We start from the raw sequence: 22672 nt of genomic DNA on the forward strand, positions 1-22672 counted from the left end.
AGGCTAGGAATCTGGGTAGGTGGAATGCAGATGGGGGCAGCCATCTGTGTGTGAACAAGCAAGCCTACCTAGTGATTCTAATGCAACCCAGTTTGGAGTTGTGAGCTCTGGGACCCTGCCTGCCATCTGTCACTGGCCTTCCTTATCCTCTGTTGTGGTCAGCTGACAGCTGAGGTTTGCACTCTAAAGTGGTATAGCGCTAAACTTGGAGTCTGCAGGAAGGTTCAGTCAGTTCCTTCTCCCACCAAGTGAAACAGAAGAACCTCACAGTCTCTGAGAACAAACAGAGTGCCTTTTCCTAGGGCAGATGTGGGAACTAGGAACTTTTTATTTGGTTATTTTTGAGACAGGGTCATAGCCCTGGCTGTCCTGAAACTGTGTATCCCAGGCTGGTCTCCATCTCACAGAGATCCACCTGTCTCTGCCTCTTAAATGCGGGGATTAAAGACACGTGCCACCATGCCCAACCCAGACGGCACTGATGGACTAAAAGAATGACTCCATCCGAGCCCTGCTTGCTGAATTGGTTGAGTATTTTGGGGTTAGTTTACAGAAGCACAAAAAACGCATGGGCTACACCAGCAAGTCCGAGTCTTAGCATTTGGGATCCTGGGGAGGAAGGGCCTTGGTGAGGATCCTGAAGACTCCTGAGCTTTTTGAGTCTCTCTACCCACATGGAACGATCGTTGTTCTTTTTTAAAAAATGCTCCAAGATCCCCGGTGGCGGTAGGCAGCAGAAATGCTGTAGGTCCCAAATGGTGGCGGCGGGCCATGTGGTGGCAGGCAGCGGGCCCCAGGCAGAGACGGCTGCTGGTCCCTGAGCAATGGCTGGTTCCAGGCAGGGAGGCACATGGCGGGCACACAGAAGACAGAAACATGGATAGACAGGACATGCAGGGTGAGGTTGAATGTTTATTCAGGGGGTTATGGAGGAGGAAGGGTGAAGGGGGGACAGAGAGAGAGGGAGAGAGAGAGAGAAGAGGAGAAAGAGACAGAGAAGGGGGGAAGCAGAGAAGTAGGGAGAGAGGCAGAAGCGAAGCTGTCTCTCTGAGAGGAAGATGGAAAAGAGAGCGAGCTCAGGCCGGAAGCTGAAGATCAGCCTGCCTCAGCGGATGGGGAGGGGAATGGGTGTGGCTTGTCTCTTAAAGGGATCAAAACCATAACATTCCCAGGTCTTCCTTATAATAAAAAGCAGGCAGGTCAAGGAAGCAGAAAAGGAAGGGCCCAAGATGGCGGTGGGCAGGTCAGAGGTAATGGGAGTGGGCGAGGCTTGTCCCTTAAAACGACAGGAAAGCACAACATTCCAAGGTCTTCCTTATAATAAAAAGCAGGAGACCAGGCACCACAGCCCAAAGGAACTGGGGCGACGAACTCTCAAGACTGCTTCCGGCTGATTGTGGGTGTCATCTTTGGGGGGGGGAGGGCGCGGGAGGCTGAGTGTCAGGCAGCTGCTCTGTGTCAAGACAGTGATGGTCAGAAAACAGCCACATGGTGCTTGTGATGATTCTATGAGAGCTTTCTGTGGTGAAGGATGTCTGTCCTTCAAACGTGGAGTTGGGGATGTCTCTGGCAGCCCCTCCATTGGTCTGGAGTAGTGTGGTCCTGAGCTGGGCTGGACTTGGCCTCCTAGCAGCAGTAGGTGCAGGGGACTGCCAATGAGCTGCTTGCCTGTCCTTGTGTATACCGTCCACCTTTCAGGAAGTCTTTTGGCCTGGGACTGATGTGCTGCCTTCAGCATTTGCGAAAGGGTTGCCTCAGTAAGGGACAGAGAGGGTTATGTCACCGTTTACAAGGAAGATCCTGTTTGCTCCTGCCAGCCCTTTTGGACTCCTCGATTACCACGTTACTGTCTAAATAAACATTCAGCAGGAAGACCCTTGGGGACAAGAACTGCATGTGCGTGTGTGTGTTGCTTTCATTACTTTTGTTATTTTTAACACAAGGTCTCTATGTAGTCAAGGCTGGCCTCAAATTCATTTTGTAGCTCAGGCTGGCCAGGAACTCATAAACCTCATTGTTTCAGCCTCCTAGTTGCTGGGATTTCAGGCGTGACTGCAGTGCCTGGCTGGAGTCATTACTTTCTCCACGGTGGGTACCTGACTTGTAGAACCACAACATCTTGAGCTTTACTCGTCTGTTTTCATTTCCTGTTTGTCAGGTGTGTGTGTGTGTAGGAGCACATGGCTTTATACTGCCTATGGGATGGCTCCCTCTTATTGTACCTTGCCTTAGTTACTTTTCTGTTGTTATAACAAAAACCATGACCAAGGCAACTTACAGAAGCAGCATTTGATTGGAGTCTATGGTTTCAGAGGGGATTCATGACGATCATGGTGGAGAGCATTGCAGCAGGCTGGAAGGAGTGGTGCTGGAGCAGTAGCTGACACTTCCTATCTTGGGACACAACCATGAGGCAGAGAGGGCTGACTGGGAATGGCTTGGGCTTTTGAAATCTCAAAGCCCACAGCAGTGACATTCCTCCTTCAATAAGGCTATACTCCCCAATCCTTCCCAGATAGCTCCACCAACTGAGGACCAAGTATTTAAATATATAAGCCTATGGGGACCACTCTCATTCGGTCCACTGTACCTGCTTGCCCTGTGTCTGCTTAGCTCTTCTACGGTGGCTCTAATGCTCTTTGGGTAGGGAGGTCTCTGGAGAGAAGCCTGCGAGTCTCTTAGACTTCCATGTCATTAGAAGGTATTCCCAGCATTGGAAGTGAGCACTCACAAAATCTCTGCTGCGGAGGACATTTATTTAGTATCGAGTATTCAACTGAGGGCTTTGTGCACGCTAGGCGGATGGGGTGTCACCGAGATGTGTCCCCCCAACCGCTCACTGGGGGATTCTAAGTTAGCATTCTACCTGAGCTACACTTCCCAGCCCACTTCCTACTTCTTGAGACAGGACTGGCCTTGAGTTCACTGTATCTATCCCAGGTCGGATTTGAGCTCATGATCTTTCCGACTGAGAGTCCCAAGAAGCTCATCTCAGAAGCAGGCAGAGCCTCAGTCATGGCTTCTGGGGGAACACTTTCCAAGTTTTTGTTGGTGGCTTCACAAAATGTTTTTGGACTGGAGGGTAATAAATCTGAAAGGAAGTCAGTGGCATTTATTGAGTGTTTTATTTTCACCAGCTATTTTCAGCTGTGCTGTGTCATTTAATTCCAAGGCGCACTGCCTTCCAGCTGAGAACCCCACAGTAAAGCAATTTGTTCCAGAATGGTTAGAGCAGGGAGAGTGTGAGGTTGGTGGGGCCTGTCTCGGGGATGCTGGAGGACTGGAAGGATTCTTGCTGTGTTCTTGGCAGAGATGGTACAGGCCCGCTGGGTGGTAAGGGCACCTCTGTCTTTGTATGTGTGTTGAAATTGGGTCTTGCTCTATGATCAATTTGTCCTCAAAATCTGAATCCTCCTTCTCTGCTTTCTGAGTGCAGGGACTATTAGGCATGTGTCACTGTGCTTACCTCTTGGAAATTTTTTTTATTACATTATCCACTTATTTATGGTTGGGGGAATACATGTGCCATGGTGCACACGTGGCAATCAAAGACCAGCTTATGGGAGCTAACTCCCAGGGATCAAACTAAGATGGTCAGACTTGGTAGCAAGTGCTTTTGCCTGCTGAGCCAGCTCACCAGCTTCCTGACCTGGCCCTTTATGTCCATTTTGCAGGTGATAAATTCTGTGCTCAGAGGTGGTCACTCACTGGCCCACATCCCTGCAGAAATATGGAGACTGGCTTCCGCCAGATGTCTCTTGTCAGAGCTTGCCTTTGCATTCCAGCTTTGGGCCTGGCTGTTTCTCATCTAGTCTGGTTTACTTCTGCCATGCTGGGGTAGTGTCACTGAAGAAGGTATTGGTTTGCTAAGAGGGTTAAGGTCTGTCTGTGATGCTCGTATCGAAGAATCCGGAATCTCCCTTCCTGTTTCTGTCCTTACTGCTGCTAGTGGTCCACCCATGACGGTGTAGCTGTCCAAAACAAACTGTTTTCGTTTGTTTGTTTTGAGATAGAGTCTGAGTACGTAGCTCTGGGTAGTCTTTAGCTCAGAGGTCTCCTCCTGCCTTTGCCTTGGAGGTGCTGGATTACAGGTGTGTGCTTTTTCTTTCATTTAAATTTGATTTTGAGGGACTGGAGAATGGCTCAAATTGAGTGCTTACTGCTCTTGCAGAGGACCCACACAGTGACTCACAGCTGCCTATAAATCCAATCCCAGGGCATCCAGCACCCTCTTCTGGCCTCTGTGGACTCCAGCACTCATGCAGTGCACATAAACTTGATGCAGGCCCTCACACATAAATAATACATTTTTTGAAAAGTTTGTTTTGAAAATATGAACTCCTTAAACTTTTTTTTCTTTTTCTTTTTTAGAGACGGGGTTTCCCTGTAGTTTTAGAACCTGTCCTGGAACTAGCTCTTGCCCCTCACTGGGGGATTCTAGGCAGATGCTCTACCACTGAGCCACACCCCAGCTCCTCACTGGTGATTCTAGGCAGGTGCTCTACCACTGAGCCACACCCCAACCCCTCACTGGTGATTCTAGGCAGGTGCTCTACCACTGAGCCACACCCCAACACCTTAAACTCCCCCCCCCAAAAGATAGGGTTTCAATATGGAGTCCTGGCTATTCTGCCACTCCCTGTGTAGGTCAGGCTGGCTTCAAACCAACAGAAGTCTACCCTTCTCTGCCTTTGCAGTGCTAGGATTAAGGAGTTTTTCACCATACTCAAGCAGGCCCCTGAATTTAGTAAATTAACAGCTGGGGTCATAATGTGTTGTGGTTGGTGCCTCAGTAGAGATCTGTGAGGACATTTGGATTCATAGATGTGGTAGTATGCTTTTAATGTTTGGGCTCTCTCTCTCTCCTTCCCGTGTGTGTGTGTGTGTGTGTGTGTGTGTGTGTAGATGACGCCAGAGGAGTTCAACTGGGGTGTTGGTGGTATTCTTCTGGAGTCTCCCACCTTGAAAAATTTAAAGATAGTTATTTATTGTATGTTCCGTGTTTGCATGTGGAGGTGAAAGGACAACTTGCAGGAGTCAGTTCTCTCCTACTTTTATGTAGGTTCTGGGGATCAAAGTCAGTAGTCATGTTTGGCACAGGCCTATCCTTCTGAGCCATCTTGCCAACTCTGTTATTTATTTCCTCACTTACTTGTTGATGTACAAAAGAGCTCCACAATAGCCCGGAATGGAGTATAACAAAGGTTTATTTATCTGGGGATAAAGTCACAGGGTAGTGCTCCACAGTCCTGTGCCAGTGCTGAGACCTGGAAATGAATCCAGCAGCTGAGAGACCCATGCCCAAAGTGTGCTGGTATCTTAAAGGTTGTTGGCTGAAGGAGAGCCCACAGCACTCATGTATTTATTTATTTATTTATTTATTTATTTATTTATTTATTTATTTATTTATTTATTTATTTAAGACAGGGTTTCTCTGGGTAGTCATGGATGTGCTGGAACTCACTCTGTAAACCAGACAGCCTCAATCTAAGAGATTTGCCTGCTTCTGCCTCCAAAGTGCTGGGATTAAAGGTGTGTGCCACTACTGCCTGACTCTTCCTTCCTTTCTACCTGCCTACCTGTGTTCAGTGTTTTGCCTGCATGTATGTATGTGCACCATGCAGAGGCCAGAAGAGGACATCTGATCTCCTGGAATTGGAGTTAAATTGGGTTGTGACCACCATATGTGTGCTAGGAACTGAACCTGGGTCCTCTGCAAGAACAGCAAGTGTTCTTAACTGCACAGCCATCTCTCCAGCCCCAACCAGCTCTGTTTTTGGAACATGGGCTCTCAGTATTTTTTCCTTTAAATGAGAGAGAGTGTGTGTGTCCTTGTGAATATGTGATTGTTTAACAAGAATCATACATCTGAATATAATATTTCCCAACACAGGGTTGCTCATTAACCTAAAACTGGATTATTAGGCTAGGTTATGCCAGCTGGCCAACAATCCCAGCTATCCTCCTGTCTCTGCCTCCAGTATTGGGATTATTAGTGTGTGCCATCACGCCTAGCCTGGAGTCATGGGTGCTGGGGATAAGTTAGGTCCTTGTGTGTACATGGGAAGTACTGACTGGCCTTTCCCCCAGCCTCTTTCTTTATTCATATGCATATATTTTTTTAAAAAAATATTCATTTGGGCTGGAGTGATGGCTCAGTGGTTAAGAGTACTGACTGCTCTTCCAGAGGACCCGGGTTCAATTCCCAGCACCCACATGGCAGCTCACAACTGTCTGAAGATCCAGTTGCAAGGGATCTGATACCTTCACACCAATGCACATAAAATAAAGTTAAATAAACCATAAAAAATATTTATTTATTTATTATGTATACAATATTCTGTCTGTGTGCATGTCTGCAGGCCGGAAGAGGGCACCAGACCTCTTTACAGATGGTTGTGAGCCACCATGTGGTTGCTGGGAATTGAACTCAGGACCCTTGGAAGAGCAGGCAATGCTCTCAACCACTGAGCCATCTCTCCAGCCCCTATTCATATGCATATATATATGTCTATGCATGTATACACACACATATGTTTAGCTTTTTAGTCTTAATTGTTTGGGTTGGGGTGTATGCACCAGCCACAGTATGCTTGTGGAAATCAGGAGGACTTGAGGGAGTTGGTTCCCCCTTTTACCACTTAGGTCATCAAGCTTGGTGGCACCATAACCTGTTGAGCCATCTTACGGGTCCCTGTCCTTATTTTTTCAGACAGGGTCTGTGTAGCCCGGGCTGATGAAGGACTCTGCTCCTTTATTCTCTTAAATCCTGAGGGCAGTCAGGGTTACATGTGTGCACCCCCACACCTGCCTTTCCAGGGTGTTAGAGAGAAGCTAGGGTGGAGGTGCCGTTTGTGCTGTTGAGATCTGCCTTTTAGGTTCTCCTGTGTGCAAAGTTCACATTCTTCACGCGCATGTGACCCTTTGGTAATCATTAGTGAGATTTCAGGCCGTGTAGAGACTGTCTTACCTTAATCTCCGGGGAAATCTTGAAATAAATAAATGCTTATTTTATTATTATTATTATTTTTTTTTGAAAAAGCACACAACTGTGATTCTAGTACCTGGGAGCCGAGGCAGGAGATATTTGTTGAGGCTAGACTGGTCTATGTTTTGAGTTCCTGCCAGCCAGGGGTAAGGTAGTGAGGCCATGTTTTGAACAAATATTTCTTAATAGAAATCTCTGTTACCCCTCTGTTTATTATCCTTCTTCCAGCTCTCTTCATTTTTCTGTCCCTATGTCATTTATATTACGTTAGTGTTTTTAACAGGTAGCATGCTTTGAGATTGAGCATCATGCTGTATCCCTGACTGGCCTTAGACTTAAAGCAGGCTGTGGTTATTCTGCCTCTTCCTCCCAGATCCTGGGATTATAGGTATGTACCATGAGCAGGATTTTGTTTTTATCATTTTATTTTTTGTGTAGACCAGGCTGGCCTGGAAATCAGGACCCTCCTGCCTCAGCCTCTTAGTGCTAGAATTACCAGGGTGCACCATTTTGTCCTGCCTACATCAGCCTGGTCAGTCTCTCTCTTTCTCTCTTGCCTTAAATTCCTAACTCTCCTGCCTCTACCTCCCAAGTGCTGGAATAACAAGGCATGTACCACTGTGTGTGTTTGTCTTTTGACATCTATGGTTTAGATAAAAAGTTGGCTGTTGATCTGACATTAGGGTTTCCCGGTCTTCTAAACTCATGCACCAGGGAATTATTATTTTTATTATTTTGGATTTTTGAGACAGGATTTCTCTGTGTATTTCTGGCTGTCCTGGAACTCACTCTGTAGAGCAGGCTGGCCTTGAACTCCACCTGCCTCTGCCTCCCTGAGTGCTGGGATTAAAGGCGTGCACCACCATTGCCCAGATTGCACAAGGAAGTTCTAAGAATGAACACTGTGGTGATTTGAATGGGAATGGCTCTATACACTTGTATACTTGAATATTCGGTCCCTAGTTGGTGGAACTATTTGAGAAGGACTAGGAGGTGTGGGCTTGTTGGAGAAGTTGTGGCTTGGAGGTTTAGCTCTCTTCTGCTTCATGCTTGTAGATCGAGATGTAAGCTCTTAGCTACTGCTCCAGTGTTGTGCCTGCCTGTCTACTGCCATGTGCCCCAACTGTGTTGGTCATAGATGTTTGGCTGGATGCTACAGCTCACTCCTGCAAATTTTCTCTCTCTCCAAACCCATCCTCTCAGAGAATCTCCAAAAAATCTAGTTTGGCATTCTTGGTGGCAGGGAGCTGAACACGTGGTAAAGTGCTTGCCACACAGGTACAAGGACCTGAGTTTTGCCTCCCAGAAGACCAGGCATAGTGATGTTGAGGAGGCAGAGACAGGAGGGTTCCTAGATGAAGGGGGTTTCCTACTTTCCTAACTTTGTTGAATTGATAGGTTCCAGGTAAAGTAAGAGACCCCTGTCTATCATGGCTTGCTCCTAGAACTCTGATTGGGGCAGAGGGAATGGAAAAAGGACGGACATAGACGCACATACAGCTGGGGTGGGTGTGTCATGTGTGTCAACAACTTGGAACTTCGGCACTGCAGGAGGGGTTAGCTAATAGTCTGTAGGAGAGCAGTCTCGGGTTGCAGTTGTTAGTTTTTGCACGTACTGAGCAATGGTTTGTAAACACTTGTACTTGAACCAGAAGAAGCTTTGCCATGTCTCTGAGCAGGAGGAAGATTTTGCTAATTCCCGTGGTCCTAAGGCATTGATATCCTTGACATGGCTGTGCCATGTCACCAATACACCTTCAGTCAGGTCTTCATCCACTTACATATTCATTCAGAGTATCCTTGGCTTTTCACAAGACCCTGTCTGGGGGAAAAAAAGAGGGGACCGGAGAGATGACTCAGCAGTTTAGAGCATTGGCTGCTCTCCCAGCAGACCCAAAGTTCAATTCCCAGCACTACACCTAATAACTGTCTGTTAACACCAGGTCCAGGGTGTCCAATACCCTCTTCTGGCTTCCACAGGCACTGCATAAACCTGCTACACATACATGAAGGCAAACATACATACCTATTTTAAAAGATGATGGTAGATGGCAGGAAGGATAACATGTGAGACTGACCTCTGGCCTCCACACACTTGTACACAGACACGGGTTTACTGGCACCATCATGGTGGTGGTGTCTTTTTTTCCTGGTGGTAATGATGTGCAGCGTCTCTCTGTGTGCTTTGTGACCTCTGTACATTTCTGGAGAATTTATAACAATTTATACAATTTATAATTGTACAATTTATAAATTGTCTGTTGTTAAATTCCAAGCATTCCCTTCCTCCCTAACTGCTCTGTAATGTTCTCCATGGACTTATCCATTCACACAGATGAAGCCTCCTAGTAGGGTTTCTTCTGGGTGCTGTACCCTGGGGAAGGGGGTGGGTCTGGTGTGGCTCTGTGGCTGTGGTCAGAGTCCATTTGCTGAGCCAGCACAGGATACAGGGAGGCCCTACTCCCTGAGCAGCTGTCTTTACCTGTCTTTATCTTGTCTTCCTCAGGCCCACAAACATCCCAGGTCACTGAGCAGCGGGACCTGGACCCTGGGCGAATGCAGATGCCGCAGGGGAACCCGTTGCTGCTGTCCTACACCCTGCAGGAGTTGCTGGCCAGGGACACGGTGCAGGTAGAGCTCATCCCTGAGAAGAAGGGCCTGTTCCTCAAGCATGTGGAGTATGAGGTTTCCAGCCAGGTAACTGGGACTTGACAGCGTGCTTCAGGGGAGAGCCACAGACCAACCTGGGACAGGGTGGTGGGAGAGCCATCTGGCTGGCTCTGCAGTGTGACCCAACACCTGATGACACAGTTGAGCTGGCCAGACAACTTCTGAATACCTGTGTGCCAAAAGCTGGTTTCTAGCTCAACTGGGTCTCTATCAGGTCCATTCTTTTGAGTGAAATATTTTTTCTTATAAATCTTAATATCTCTCTGTGTCTTTTTCTTTTTGACAGGATCTTGCTATATAACCCTAGCTGGCTTTGAACTCACAGTAATCCTAGTGCCCTGGCCTCCTGAGTTTTCAGATTATAGGCCTGAGCTACCAGACCTGGCTTGTAGGAATCTTTTTTTTTTTTTTTTTTGAGATAGGCTGGCTTTGAACTATACTGGGATTAAAGACATTTGCCACCATGCCTAGCGACAGTCTTTTTGACTCCAGAGTTTATGCCTGTGGTGGTGTTTCCCTAGTGCTGGTTTGCAGTGTGGGAAATCCCCTGACGATTAGAACATCATCCTTGGGTAATCTGGGTCCCTACCCTGCCTTCTGTTTACATGGGAGGACCAGCTCATGCCCTTCACCCCTTTGGTGATGCCACCTTCCTGCTCTCAGGCACACTAATGTCTGGGTTCATCAGCTCTGCTGTGATGGTCTTGGTGATCCACATGTGGTGTCCCCAGGGCTTTGCCTGCCTATCTTGGTCATTTTGTGCCTTCATCCATTTTTTTTTTTTTTGGCTGTCTTGCTCCATTTAGGATGGATTTTGCCACCTGTCCTGTGATGGAGTAGTTCGTGGCTAACACTGTCTTTAGTACGGGAGGGACTTGTAGGGACAGTACAGGGCCCACACCCTTCTGAGAAAGCATGGCCCTGGCTATGCCAGGCTTAGTCTGAAAAGCAGTGGGCATCTCATCTTGGGGCAAAGGCCCAGTGTGCAGGTGTCCTTCCTGTCACAGATGACTGCCATATCTATCTGTCCTCTCTCCCTCCTTCCTTCCTTACTTCCCTCCTACTCTCCTTCCTTCCTTTCTTCCCTCCTACCCTCCCTCCTTCCTTTTTTCTCTCCTACTCTCCCTTCTTCCTTCCTCCTTTTGAGGCAGTCTGTAACCGAGGCTAGTCTGGAAGTCCTAGGTACCCCAACTGACTCTGAGGTCTTCTCTCTGCCTTCCAAGTCTGGGGCGATAGGAATGACTCTCTGCTCTGTAAGCCAGGACTCGCAGGGTTGAGCTGGGCCTCCTCAGGGCCTCCTCAGGGACAGCAGATCCATCTGCCACCCTGTGGTCTTACCTTGCCACAGTGGAAGCTGTGAGAACCTAGGAAGGGACTCTTAGCTGCAGTGAAGCAGCCCTTACTCTTGGGCCTGATAAACAAAATGTGGGAATTGCAGGTTTTTTTCCTATGATTTTTGTTTTTTCCCCCTTGCTGAGATCTTTTTCCACTTCTCAGTAGTCACAGGTGTGTGGCACCTTCCTGCTTTTTCATGGATGCTGGAGATCTGGATTCAGGTCCTTATGCTTATGTAGTGAGCAGTGTACCTATCTGGCTATCTCCTCAGCCTCATGGTTTACTTTTCAAGTGCAGGATGATTCCCATCCAAGAAGTGAAGAAGTCTCATCATGGCAAAATGCTATCTAAATGTTATAATTTGTATTTCTATATAGAATTCTAAAACTTTTGCTTTTGGCAAAAACTTGGGGAAGAGAGGATGAGGAATTTGGTAGCACTCCTGTGAGTTCTATTGCATGGTAGGAGAAGGCAAAGAGGGCTGATGAAATGCCATGGTTACAGGGCCTCATGACACAGGCATGGGAAAAGGCAGGAGAGTTGAACTTCAAAGTCAGCTTGGAGTACAATGTGCAGTCAAGGCTAGCCTGGGCAACTTAGTGAGACCTGATTTCAAAAAGTAAAAAGAGGGATGGGGATGTAGCACAGTGGTAGAGCACCTGCCTAGAATCCCCCAGTGAGGTGCTGGGGTGTGACTCATTGGTAGAGCTCCTGTCTAGAAGAAATGGTGTGGTTGCTGATGTCCTGCTTGCTGTACTCCCTTTGTTTTGTAGCGTTTCAAGTCCTCTGTGTACAGACGCTACAATGACTTTGTGGTCTTCCATGAAGTGCTGCTTCACAAGTTCCCGTACCGCATGGTGCCAGCCCTTCCACCCAAGAGAGTGCTGGGAGGTAAGACAGGGTTCAGGGAGGCTAGAGAAGTGGGAGCAAGCTGCCCTCCTAAGTGGCATGGTGCTGGGTGGGCCCCTTGTAGCTCAGGATGCTGCTGCTTATGGTCTAGGAGGGGCTTGCAACAGGGCTGCAGGATACACGAGCTTTGGTTGTTCTGGGTAATGGCTGTGGCTTAGTCCTGCTCTGGAGGAGAGTACCCAGCCTCAGGTGCTTTCTGGCCCCAGTGCTGTCCACAGGGTGCTTTAGGCTGTCTGTGAGGTTACTAGTGTCTAACTTGCTTTTTTAGGGTGCCAGCCATCACAGGATCTTATTTGTCAACCGCAATGACCTCAGAACCCTAGTAAAACTTGATTGATTGGCCTGTGTATTGCTTCTCTCTCCCTCCCTCCTTCTCTCCCTCTTGGTTTTTCAAGACAGGGTTTCTGGGTGTAGCCCTGGTTGGCCTGGAACTCAGAGAGTTCCACCTGCCTCTGCCTCCCGAGTGCTGGGATTAAAGGTGTGAGCCACCACACCGAGCTTGTATTGCTTTTCTTGTTGCTATAACAGAAATGTCTGGCAAAAGCAATGTGAGGAAGGATGGTGCAGTCTGCGGAGCGCTTATGAGGTAGCTGGTTACATTGCATCCACAGTCAGGAAAGGAGAGGTGGAGGTCTCAGCTCTTTTTGTCACCCTCAGACCAGGGCAGAGTGCTGGTCACCATTACGGTGTGTCTTCACCCTCCAATGAACCGTATAATAACAGAAACTTCCTTACAGACCTGTCTAGAACTGGTCTCCTAGGTGATTCCAGATCCTATCAATCAAGCTGACAGTCAGTAATCAACCGTTAAATAGATAGGCCAATCATGGTGTTGATGCAGGAGGATCATGAGTTCCAGGCCAGTTTGAGCAATTCCAGACCCTGTCTTTACAACAGAAAAGTAAGACTTTATGCCTAGACAAGGCACAGTGACTGCCAGTTCACTTTCCCCGTTTCCCTTCCTTTCTAGTGCAATTGACTCTGCACAGGGAGGAACTTGGTTGGGTTTTATGTAGTGATCAGCTTCTACCATCCTGAACCTCCTCAATGTGGATATAAACACGTATACATCTTATATCTGCTGGGTGGCTCAGGTTCTGGTGGCCTGCCTCCTTCCCAGCCCTCTGTACCTCTGGGACAGCTGTGCTCTTCAGTAACCAGTGAGCTGCCAGGGAAGGACCCTTGTCTGCATCCTCCAGGGCATAGTGCCTGTGATTGACAGAACTCTAGGCAAACATTGTCACCTGACTCGGCATTTCTGAGAGCCCAGCCTTTGTGGACACTTGGAGGGCTTGGGATGGGGTGGGTATGGGTGTGGGCCTTATCTCATTGTGTTTTTCTTTAGAACTTAACATTAAGACCAGGCTGTTCTGTGCCTCCTGAGTGTTGGTATTATCATGTGCCACCACACCTGACTTTTGGTATCTGTGTTAAAGTAACTTGTAACTTGGATAATCCTAGAACTCACTGAGATCACAGTCTTCCTGCCTCGGCTCCTTAAGTGTTGAAATTAAAGGTCTGTGCCACCATGCCTGCCCTAATAATAACAAACTTCTACACAATGAGTGCAGGGAAGCTGAGCTGCATCATCAGCATGATAAAGCTGTGTGTTTCTCGTAATGTTTTATCCACATTCTCCTAAGTTGCCTGTGGTGTATGGTGGCTGTGTGAAGTTACACCGGTTCCCAGACTGCTTTTTGTGTGAGCTCTGCAGTCCAGCCTGACCTCAGACACTGTAGCTCAGGCTGTGTTCCATCTTGCTATAGTCTTCTTGCCTCAGTCTCCCAAGTGCTAGGAACACAGATGTGTGTGACACCCAACCTCCCAGTGTTCTCCATTGAAACGGACAGTCCTGGCCATTCCTGTACCTATGCGTGCTTGGGGCCTTTGAGGTGGGTCTCTGCTGCCCTCTGTTCTTAGCCTCAGAAGCTGACTCTGAGCGGGGCTCTGCAGACTCCATAGTAACCCTGTATTCTCCTCCAGCTGACAGGGAGTTCATCGAGGGCCGCCGGAGGGCCCTGAAGCGCTTCATCAACCTGGTGGCACGGCATCCGCCCTTCTCAGACGATGTGCTCCTCAAAATCTTCCTCTCTTTCAGTGGCTCAGTAAGTGTGTCCCTCAGGGTTCTGTCCTGGGTGGAATTCTGGGGCCTGAAACTCTTGCTGTATTCTATTCTTTGTTTGAGACCTGTTTGCACGCTTAGGTTAGCCCAGCTTGGGATCACACTGGAGGCAATCCTCCTGTCTCAGCCTCCCCAGTGCTGGGAGCACATCCTGGATTTTATTCCTTGACCCTGTGTTTTTCTTCCTGTCTCCTGTTCCTTGTTTGAATGTCCAGAGTGGATTTATTTATGATTGACAGAGCAAGGTTTCTTTCTGTTGGGGACCAGCCTTGGCTGTTGGGGACCAGCCTTGACAAAAATACCTCTTACCAGGGTAGAGGTGTGGGGATTTAGAAATATAGTAAAGTATACGAAGAGGCAAATGAAAATAATAAAACAGAGAAACATGGAATAGTATCGGGAGGGAATTCCAGTGAGTACTGAAATTTGCCCACATTTAATTTCCAACTGTTTAAAATACCCCTGACCTCAAAAGGTAGGAGTATGACAAAAACTACATTAACATAGTACAAGGAAATGAACATACCAATTGAAGGATGTAGGCTAGAACAAAACATTCTGTAGGAAAACCATTGCCTGGGTGGAATCCAAAGTTATCTCCTTAAGGGAACTGGAACTTAGTTGGATCCTTAGACTTTTGTTTGAGGTAGGAACATATCTACTTCTCTGTTCCTGAAGTACAAGGTCTGGCTATTAGCCACACTTGTTGTTAGTAACCTAGATAGTAGAACTCTCCGCTCTAATCTAGGTGGGACCTTTGTTTTCGGTAAAAGCACAATAACCTTGAAGGAACTAGAGGTGAGTTCCAACTCTCTGACCTTTAGTCAGCATGGAAATAGGCTCACATTTTGGGGCCTTCATATAGGGCATCATTTTAAAGAGGCTTCCTTGTGTGACTTGGAGGCTTTGTGTACCTCTGGCCATGGTCCCCTGGAGATAGAAGCTTTCTTCCAGTGCGGCTGTGGTGGAGTCTAAGGCAGGACATCATGTGTGCCTGTGTTTGAAACCACAGTACTGTATATAGTGCTGTGCTGAGGAGTGAGCCCAAGTGTTTTTAACTGTAGGTAGGAGGTGCCACCAGTTCTTGGCAGGTGTACCATTCAGCCTGTACACCATGGGATGGTTCGCAAGTCAGGCAAGGGGCTGGAGATTAAAACACAGAGACAGAGACAGGGGTCATCCTTGAAACAAGAATGCCACATTTTATTATGTTCCAGGGCAGCTTATATAGGGCTCTCCTTGACTAATGGCTTTGCCCTAGCTCTCGGGATTTTTCAGCTGCAAGCCCACCAGAAACCACTCCCCTACCATCAGGAACTCATGAGGGTCTCGTGCCCAGAGCAGCTGCAAGTACAGGAAAACAAAGTGTTTACTCCAGCAGGCAAGGGGTCATAGAAAATTCAGGGTCTGAGGGTCTATAGTCCCCAATAGGCAGGCGGGTTCTGTGATGGGTGAACAGGGTGGGGAGGGAAATGTGCATTTGGATGGGCAATCATGGCCTTCTGACCTTTACCCAATTCCTGGGCAGGGGACATGGGGCAGTCAGGAGTGAGCCCAGTTTGTTTCGTATACTTGTGTGTGTGGAATATGTATATGTTGAGTCCTGTGTCTGTGTGTGCATGCTGAGGGTAGAGGAGGATATCCTGTTCTCTCCATCTTCACCTCAGTTTCTAGAGACAGGGCCTTTTACTGGAACTGGGGCCGGGCTGGTAGCCCACTCCAGCCATCCTCCTGTCTCTACTTCTCTCATGGCCATACACAGCTTTGCACATACTGGGGTGTCAAGCTCGTCCTCATGCTTTAGCAGCAAACGCTCCTACCCACTAAGCCAGCTCCCCAGACCAGCTCAGCTTTTACTTCTCCAAGGGGCAGCTGGACTCCTTAGGAGGTCCTAGGCTTTCACTTCCAGCAGGTGATACCCCTGGGTAACTAAATCTTCACCCACAGTGGATAGTGTAGGTGATTACAACCTTGCTTGTTTGTTTGTTTATTGTGGTGCTGCCTTCGAACCTTGGGCCTTATGATGTTGGCACCTACTTGCTGTCTAGTGAGACTGCTAGCCCTAGTGTGGTTTTTGAGCCTGGGGTGCAGTGGTGTTGGATTCCAGAGCAGGAATGAGGGTGGAACCAGGGAGCCACCTGTACTCCAGGCAGAGGCTTAGGTCAGGTGCAGAGGGTATGGCACTTCTTTTTTGTTTTTCAAAGCAGGGTTTCTCTGTAGCTTTGGGGCCTGTCCTGAAACTAACTTCTGTAGACCAGGCTGACCTCGAACTCACAGAGATCCACCTGCCTCTGCCTCCTGAGTGCTGGGGATTAAAGGCGTGTGCCACCACCGCCTGGCAGGTATGGCACTTCTTTATGTTGACAGGAAGGTTTCTTGTCTCTTTGTCCATGGATGGTCTGTGTCTATAATGTCCCTCGTCCTCGATTTTCCTTTTTGGTAAAAGAGTTAGAAATGGTCTTTAAGCTCCTTCACACAGGCTTGGCTGCCCACTATGTGTTTCTGTTTCCCAGGTGACTCTTTGCCTGATTTGAAGGCTTGGCTTTCCTAGTGAGGTCTTCATCCAGGGCCACATGTCAAGGCCCGGCCTGAGACCAGTGCCCCCACTTTTCCTTTCCTACTGTTCCCAGCGCTCTACAGACCTCTAACCCCGAGGATCTGTTTACAGGAAGCAGCAGTCTCTTCCTGTCCATTGCTGCATGGAGTCTGAAGGGTCTTGTGGCCCCGTGCCTTCTCTGGGGTCCATGCCGAGCCTGTTGTAGGTGCAACTCTGTGATTCTGGACAGGGGCCTCGCTCTCTTCTGGAGGTGGTGCTTGGCTGTGCTCCTGTCCTTCTGCTGGACTTTTTCCTGCAGTTTAACTCTAAAGGGTCTACAAGACAGCAAAGACATTCTGGAATGCCGGAGGACCAGCAAATGCACAAGAGCAAGTTTCTCTTCAGAAGGGACTGCCTCTGTTTTTCACTGTTTGAGACAGGGACTGGAACTCAGGAGTTATCCCCCTGCTTCAGCCTCTTGAGTTCTGGGATTGCAGGCATGCACCACCTCACCAAACTCCTGAAGAATTTGTCTGTCTCCCTCTCTCTTCTAATAGTGTGTGTGTGTGTGTGTGTGTGTGTGTGTGTGTGTGTAGTATGTGTACAGTTGTAAATGCCTATGTGCATGCATGGAGGCTGAAGGAGGACATCTGGTGTCCTGCTCTATCACTGTCTGCCTTACTCCTTTGAGACAGGGTCTCTCACTGAACCTGGAGTTATGCTGGTAGTCAAAAGGTGCCAGCCATTCTGCCTCTGTTCCCCAGTGCTGGTTACAGGCGTATGAGGCAACACCTGGCTTTTGGCCTGCGCTCTAGGGATTCTGAATTGGATCCTCATGCTTGTGTAACAAGTGCTCTTACCCATTGGACCATCTTCCCGGCCTCACTTTCTTGAACCAGGGTCTTGTTGTTTAGCCCATACTGGCCTGGAGCTCTTTCTCCTGCCCAAGGTCTCCCCAGTGCTGAGGTGATAGGCAAGCCTCACCAGGCCTAGCTCTTGTGTTGGCTGAAGTTGTAAGGAGCTTACTTGCTCTCAGCTGGGTGTCACTGCCGGCAGAAGAGGATGAAGCTGTCTCTTTCCTCTTTCAGGATGTTCAGCACAAGCTCAAGGAGGCGGCCCAATGTGTTGGAGATGAATTCACGAACTGTAAACTGGCTGCTAGGGCCAAGGTAGTTTTCTGATTTTGGGTTTTCCTTCCCCTCTTAAGCAGACGAATGGTAGTGCTAACCCTTGGTTACTCTCACCATGCCTCTGTTGGGCGATGGGGATCACACCATTATCTACCACCTGCCCTTGTCGGATCCCCTCATAGCGGGGTTCAGCTTTTAGCCATGAGTAAGCAGGCTCCAGGATGTCCTCCTCTCTCTGAGACTAAACATCAGGCCATTGTCTCTTTTCTTGCCACCCTTTCCTAGGACTTCCTCCCAGCTGACATCCAGACCCAGTTTGCCATGAGTCGGGAGCTGATTCGAAATGTCTATAATAGCTTCTACAAGCTTCGAGACAGAGCCGAGCGGATTGCGACCCGGGCCATTGACAATGCTGCCGATCTTCTCATATTCGGGAAGGAGCTCAGGCATGTGGCCTGTAGGGACTGTGGCATAAGTCTGGTTGGGGGCTGGGTCTGCCTACCATCCTGACCCATTGCACTGTCGGAAGAAGAGTAGATCCACAGGTAGTGGGAGGGGGCAGGAGAAAGCAGTGGTGATGGTTATACAGGGTGCTGGGACCCTCACACACCTCCTGTAGCTGGCGCTGGGACCCTCACACACCTCCTGTAGCTGGCACTGGGACCCTCACACACCTCCTGTAGCTGCTCACAGTGTAGTCTTCTTGCCACCTTTCACTGCTGTGAGAAGATACCTGACAGCAGCGACTTCATGAAGGAAAGAAGTGTTGATTGTGTCACACAGTCTGAGGGTGTGTAGTCCATCATGGCAGGAAAAACATGGCAGTAGGAGCACGAGGCAGCTGGTCACATGACATCCACAGGCAGGAAGCAGAGAGAGATGGATGCTGGTGCTTAGCTCACTTCCTTTTTATTTAGTCTGTGCCCAAACCAGGGAAGGATGCTACCTTCTTCAGTTCCCACCTCAGTTAACCTAGTTTAGAAGATCCCTCAAGGGCATGCTCGGAGGGTTTGTTTCCATGGTTAGATTCTCCCGTGTTGAATTAACCAGCACAAATATAAAACAACAACAACAAAAAATTTGCTTGCCTTGGCAAGAGCAGCCAGTGGCAGACCAAGTTTCCTTTGTAGGGGTGTAGAACCCAGCTTCCCCAGCACACAGCCATTCATGTCTTGTTTGTAGTAGCAGTGATTTCCTGGGTCTAGAGGGGCCTGAGATCCTGCCTTTCTCACTGACTGCCAGACATCCCTACTGAACCTTCCAAAGTCTCAGATCACTCCCTGGAGCTCTGACCCTCCTGCGAACAGAGTTGTAGGGAAGGGACGGCAGATGAGTGTGTGTTCTGTTCCTACAGTGCGTTAGGCTCTGACACAACCCCTCTGCCCTCCTGGGCTGCTCTGCACCTCAGCACGTGGGGCTCCCTGAAGCAAGCACTCAAGGGCCTGTCTGTGGAGTTTGCGCTGCTTGCAGACAAGGCTGCTCAGCAGGTGAGTGGCTTCCTTCTCCTTGGGTCCCTTGTCCCAGAACATGCTGTCCTGTGTGGTGGGGCACCATTGATTAGCCTGGCTTTGAGAGCTCTGTGTAGATGATCTCCTGTCTAAATGGAAACTGCTTGTACCCATCTGTTCTGGGTGACTCTCCCTGAGCCACTTAAGCTTCTGAGAAGGCCGCTAGTGACAGAAACAGATTGGGTCCTTGTTCCCAGCCCTGGCGTTGCTGAGGTTAAATGGATCTGTCCTTGGCACCCTAGTCCTGCGCTTACAGTTTGCTTCTGGATGGACCACATATTTCCCCTTTGTGCCAGCTTGTGCTTGGCAACCAGTGACTTAACCCATTGGAATAATAACTAAGTGCCCGGTATCCCAAGAAACTTCCTCTGTATTCACTTATTAACCTCAAAAAGTTCTGCTATGTGTACAGGAGCTATACATATTTTTTAATTTGTTTATTTTTGTTGTGTGTAGTGTACTGAGGGCCTTGCATTTGTTAGACAGGGGCTCTACCACTGAGCCGCACCTCAGCCTGGCACTGGGGGATTCTAGACATGTGCTCGGCCACCAAGCTACTTCACTAGCCCTCTTTTTACTTTTCCTTTGGTTATTGTTGTTGAGACAAGGTCTTATTAAGTTGTCTAGCCTTGAATCCCCCTGCATCTGTCTTTCGAGTAGCTGGCACTGTCTGTCTGGATGCCACTCCACCTACAGTTGTAAATAAGTTGATATCCTTGTTGAAGCTCTGCTCCCTGCTCAGGACCAGAGCTTTTCAGGTACCTGTCTGGAGTGATGCACCTGCTGGGAACTTGGGGGATTTTCTCGGTAGAGGCTGGAAGCTCAGAGCCCATGAGGTTTCTGTGAAAGAGGGAGTTTGACCGCTTTGTTTGTGTGGAAAGTCCCTATTTTCTTCCTCCCGGGGCCGGTGCATTCCCTTTAGAGATGTGTCTGTGCTTTTTACCGTGTGTGGTATATGTGTGTCCAGATACACATGTATGTGTTCATATGTGTCTGGAGATCAGGAGATAACTTCACATGTCATGCTCAAGGATGCTATTTGCCTCCATTAAGATAGGGTTATTTGTTGTCCTGGAGTTCACCAATTAGGCCAGACTGGCTGCTCATCGGTCCCCCAGAGATGCTCATGTCTCCATCTCCCAGCACTGGGAGTACAAGCGAGAGCCATCATGCCCTGAATTTTCCTGTGGATTCTGAGGTTTGAACTTGAGTCCTCATCCTTGCAAGGCCAGCACTTCACACTATCTCCCCAACCCTCAGTATTGGTGTCTTTTGCCTTTTTAATGACATACACGTCTATATATGTTATAGACGTGTATGTGTTTGTGTCTATATAAATGTTTGTGCACATGTGTGCAAGTGCCCAAGGAAGTCAGAAGAGGGTGTTAGATCCCCCAGGAGCTGGAATTTTGTAGGTTGCTAGCTACCTTATTTAGGTGCTGGAACTGAACTCAGGTACTCTGCAAGAGCAGCAAGTGCTTTCACCACTGAGCCGTCTCTCCAGCCCCCTAATTTTCAGATTTCATTTATTTATTGTATGGGAGGGGTGGTGCATGTGTGCCACAGTGTGCATGTGGAGGTCAGAGGACACTTACAGGAGTTGATTCTCTCCTAAGCATGGGTCCTGGGGATTGAACTCAGGTCTGAAGGTTGGTGGTAAGTGTCTTCACTCACTGAGCCATCTCACACTAACCCTTAATTAGTTAATTAATCAGTTAGTTTATTCCTTCCCATTATTGGTGCCCCTTTCCAATTTAGAGGCCAAGACTTGAGGTGTCAGACTTGGCAGGATGGAGAGGCAGGGGCTTGGGCAGGACCTGTGCTTTGTAGTTTGTGTGCCATGACATTGCTACAGAAACTTTGGTTTGGATCTCGGTTTCTCCATTGATTATATATAAGAGGATCAAAGTAGATCATCAATGTCTTTTATCTTTTTTCTACTTTTTATTTTTATTTTTTTGTGTGTGCATGGGTGTACCACAGTGCATGTGTGGAGGGCAGAGGACAGACAGCTTTGGAGAACCCGCTCTTTCTCCCCTTCTTCCTTGCTTAGATAGGGTCTCTTATGTCTGCAGTGCTGTATATTCTGGGGTGGTTACCTGAGAGCTCCCAAGTGTTTCCCTGTTTCTGTTTCCGTCTCTGGAGCTTACCAGGTATTCTCTGGGTTTTGGGGGTTGAACTCAGGTAATCATGCCTGCTTTTATAGTGGATGCATTTGACCACTGAGTCACCTCATTGACCTCAACTATTTCTCTCTCTCTGTCTCAATTTTTTGGAGACAAGGTCTCACTATGTAGCCCTGGCTGGTCTAGAACTCATCTGCCTCTGCCCCTAGAGTGCTGGGGTAATAACATGTGCCACCATGCCTTCCCTTGCTGACTCTTTCCTTTGTTAAATATGCATGTATGTGTGTGTGTGTGTGTGTGTGTGTGTGTGTGTGTGTGTGTATGTGTACTCAGTGGGAAGCCTTAGGTCAGGTGCTGGGATTCTGCAGTGCACAGGATGAAAATCCCTGCCCAGAGTCTTTTGATTCAGCTGATTCTGTCTTGAAGTTCATGCATCCGGAGCTCTGGATGGGCAGCAAGTAGCTTGAGGCTCTTCCCAGCCCTGTGCTTCTTTGACATTTTTGAGTCAAAAATGTCTCCCTCTGAGTAGAGAGAAGCTTGCCCAGATTCTGTGACAAACAGCTTCATGTATGCTTCTTGAGCCCATACTTGGAGGACAGTTACACTGTTAAAAGAAAGTAGTCTGGGGCTGGTGAGAAGGCTCTGCCAGGCAGGGCATTTACTGCCAAGATTGACAACTGAGATTATTAATATTCCTCCCATTCCTTAGGTATGTTGAAGTTAATGGAATTTTGTTTTGCTTAGTTTAGGGTCTTAGGTTTTCGGGGGACAGTATTCTCACTTTGTTCCTGAAGCTGACCTGCTGCTTACTTTGTAGCCAAGCCTGGCTTTGAACTTATGATTCTCCTGCTTCAGCCTCCTGAGTGCTGGGATTATAAGTGTGCACCAACACGCCCAGCTTGGTGTGTGTGCATGTGTGCAGAGGTCAGAAGAGGATGTCGGGATCTTCATCATTGTGCACTGTTCCTTGAAACAGGATTTCTCACTGAACCTGGAGCTAGGCAGGTGGTCTCAGTCCCCACTGATACTCCTGTCTTTGCTTCACAGCATTGGGGTACAGTTGTGCAAGAGGCCACCGCTGGCTTTACCTGAGAATTGGTATCTGAATTCAGGTCCTCATGCTTGTCTTACAAATGCTAAAAAAAAAAAAAACAAAAAAAAAAACAAAAAACAAACCTGTTGAGGAAACAATTGTTCCAGCCCCTGTGTTTTGTGCCCCTCCCACCCCAGACAGGGCTTCTCTGTGTAGCTTTGGAGACTGTAGTAGAACTCACTCTGTAGACCGGGATGACCTCGAACTCACAGAGATCTGCCTGCCTCTGCCTTCCAAGTGCTGGAATTAAAGCAT

At 48.3% G+C, this 22672-nt stretch overlaps 1 protein-coding gene across 3 annotated transcripts in view; it reads left to right on the forward strand.

Annotated features, from left to right (window-relative positions):
• The window catches only part of Snx8 (sorting nexin 8), a 58736-nt gene that overhangs the window by 26310 nt on the left and 9754 nt on the right, over positions 1 to 22672 (forward strand). For 2 of the 3 annotated variants that reach the window (XM_041648456.1, XM_041648458.1), the window contains exons 2-7: positions 9495 to 9685; positions 11767 to 11884; positions 13886 to 14007; positions 17649 to 17729; positions 17976 to 18136; positions 19045 to 19177. In XM_041648456.1, the coding sequence (XP_041504390.1) occupies positions 9495 to 9685; positions 11767 to 11884; positions 13886 to 14007; positions 17649 to 17729; positions 17976 to 18136; positions 19045 to 19177 (806 nt within the window). The remainder of the gene's footprint in view (positions 1 to 9494; positions 9686 to 11766; positions 11885 to 13885; positions 14008 to 17648; positions 17730 to 17975; positions 18137 to 19044; positions 19178 to 22672) is intronic. The other variant, XM_041648457.1, reaches the window with a different exon arrangement.

The sequence above is a fragment of the Microtus oregoni genome, unplaced genomic scaffold (assembly GCF_018167655.1).
Source record: "Microtus oregoni isolate MIOR12 unplaced genomic scaffold, Mior012 000003F_ref0000135, whole genome shotgun sequence".
Classification (NCBI taxonomy): Eukaryota; Metazoa; Chordata; class Mammalia; order Rodentia; family Cricetidae; genus Microtus; species Microtus oregoni.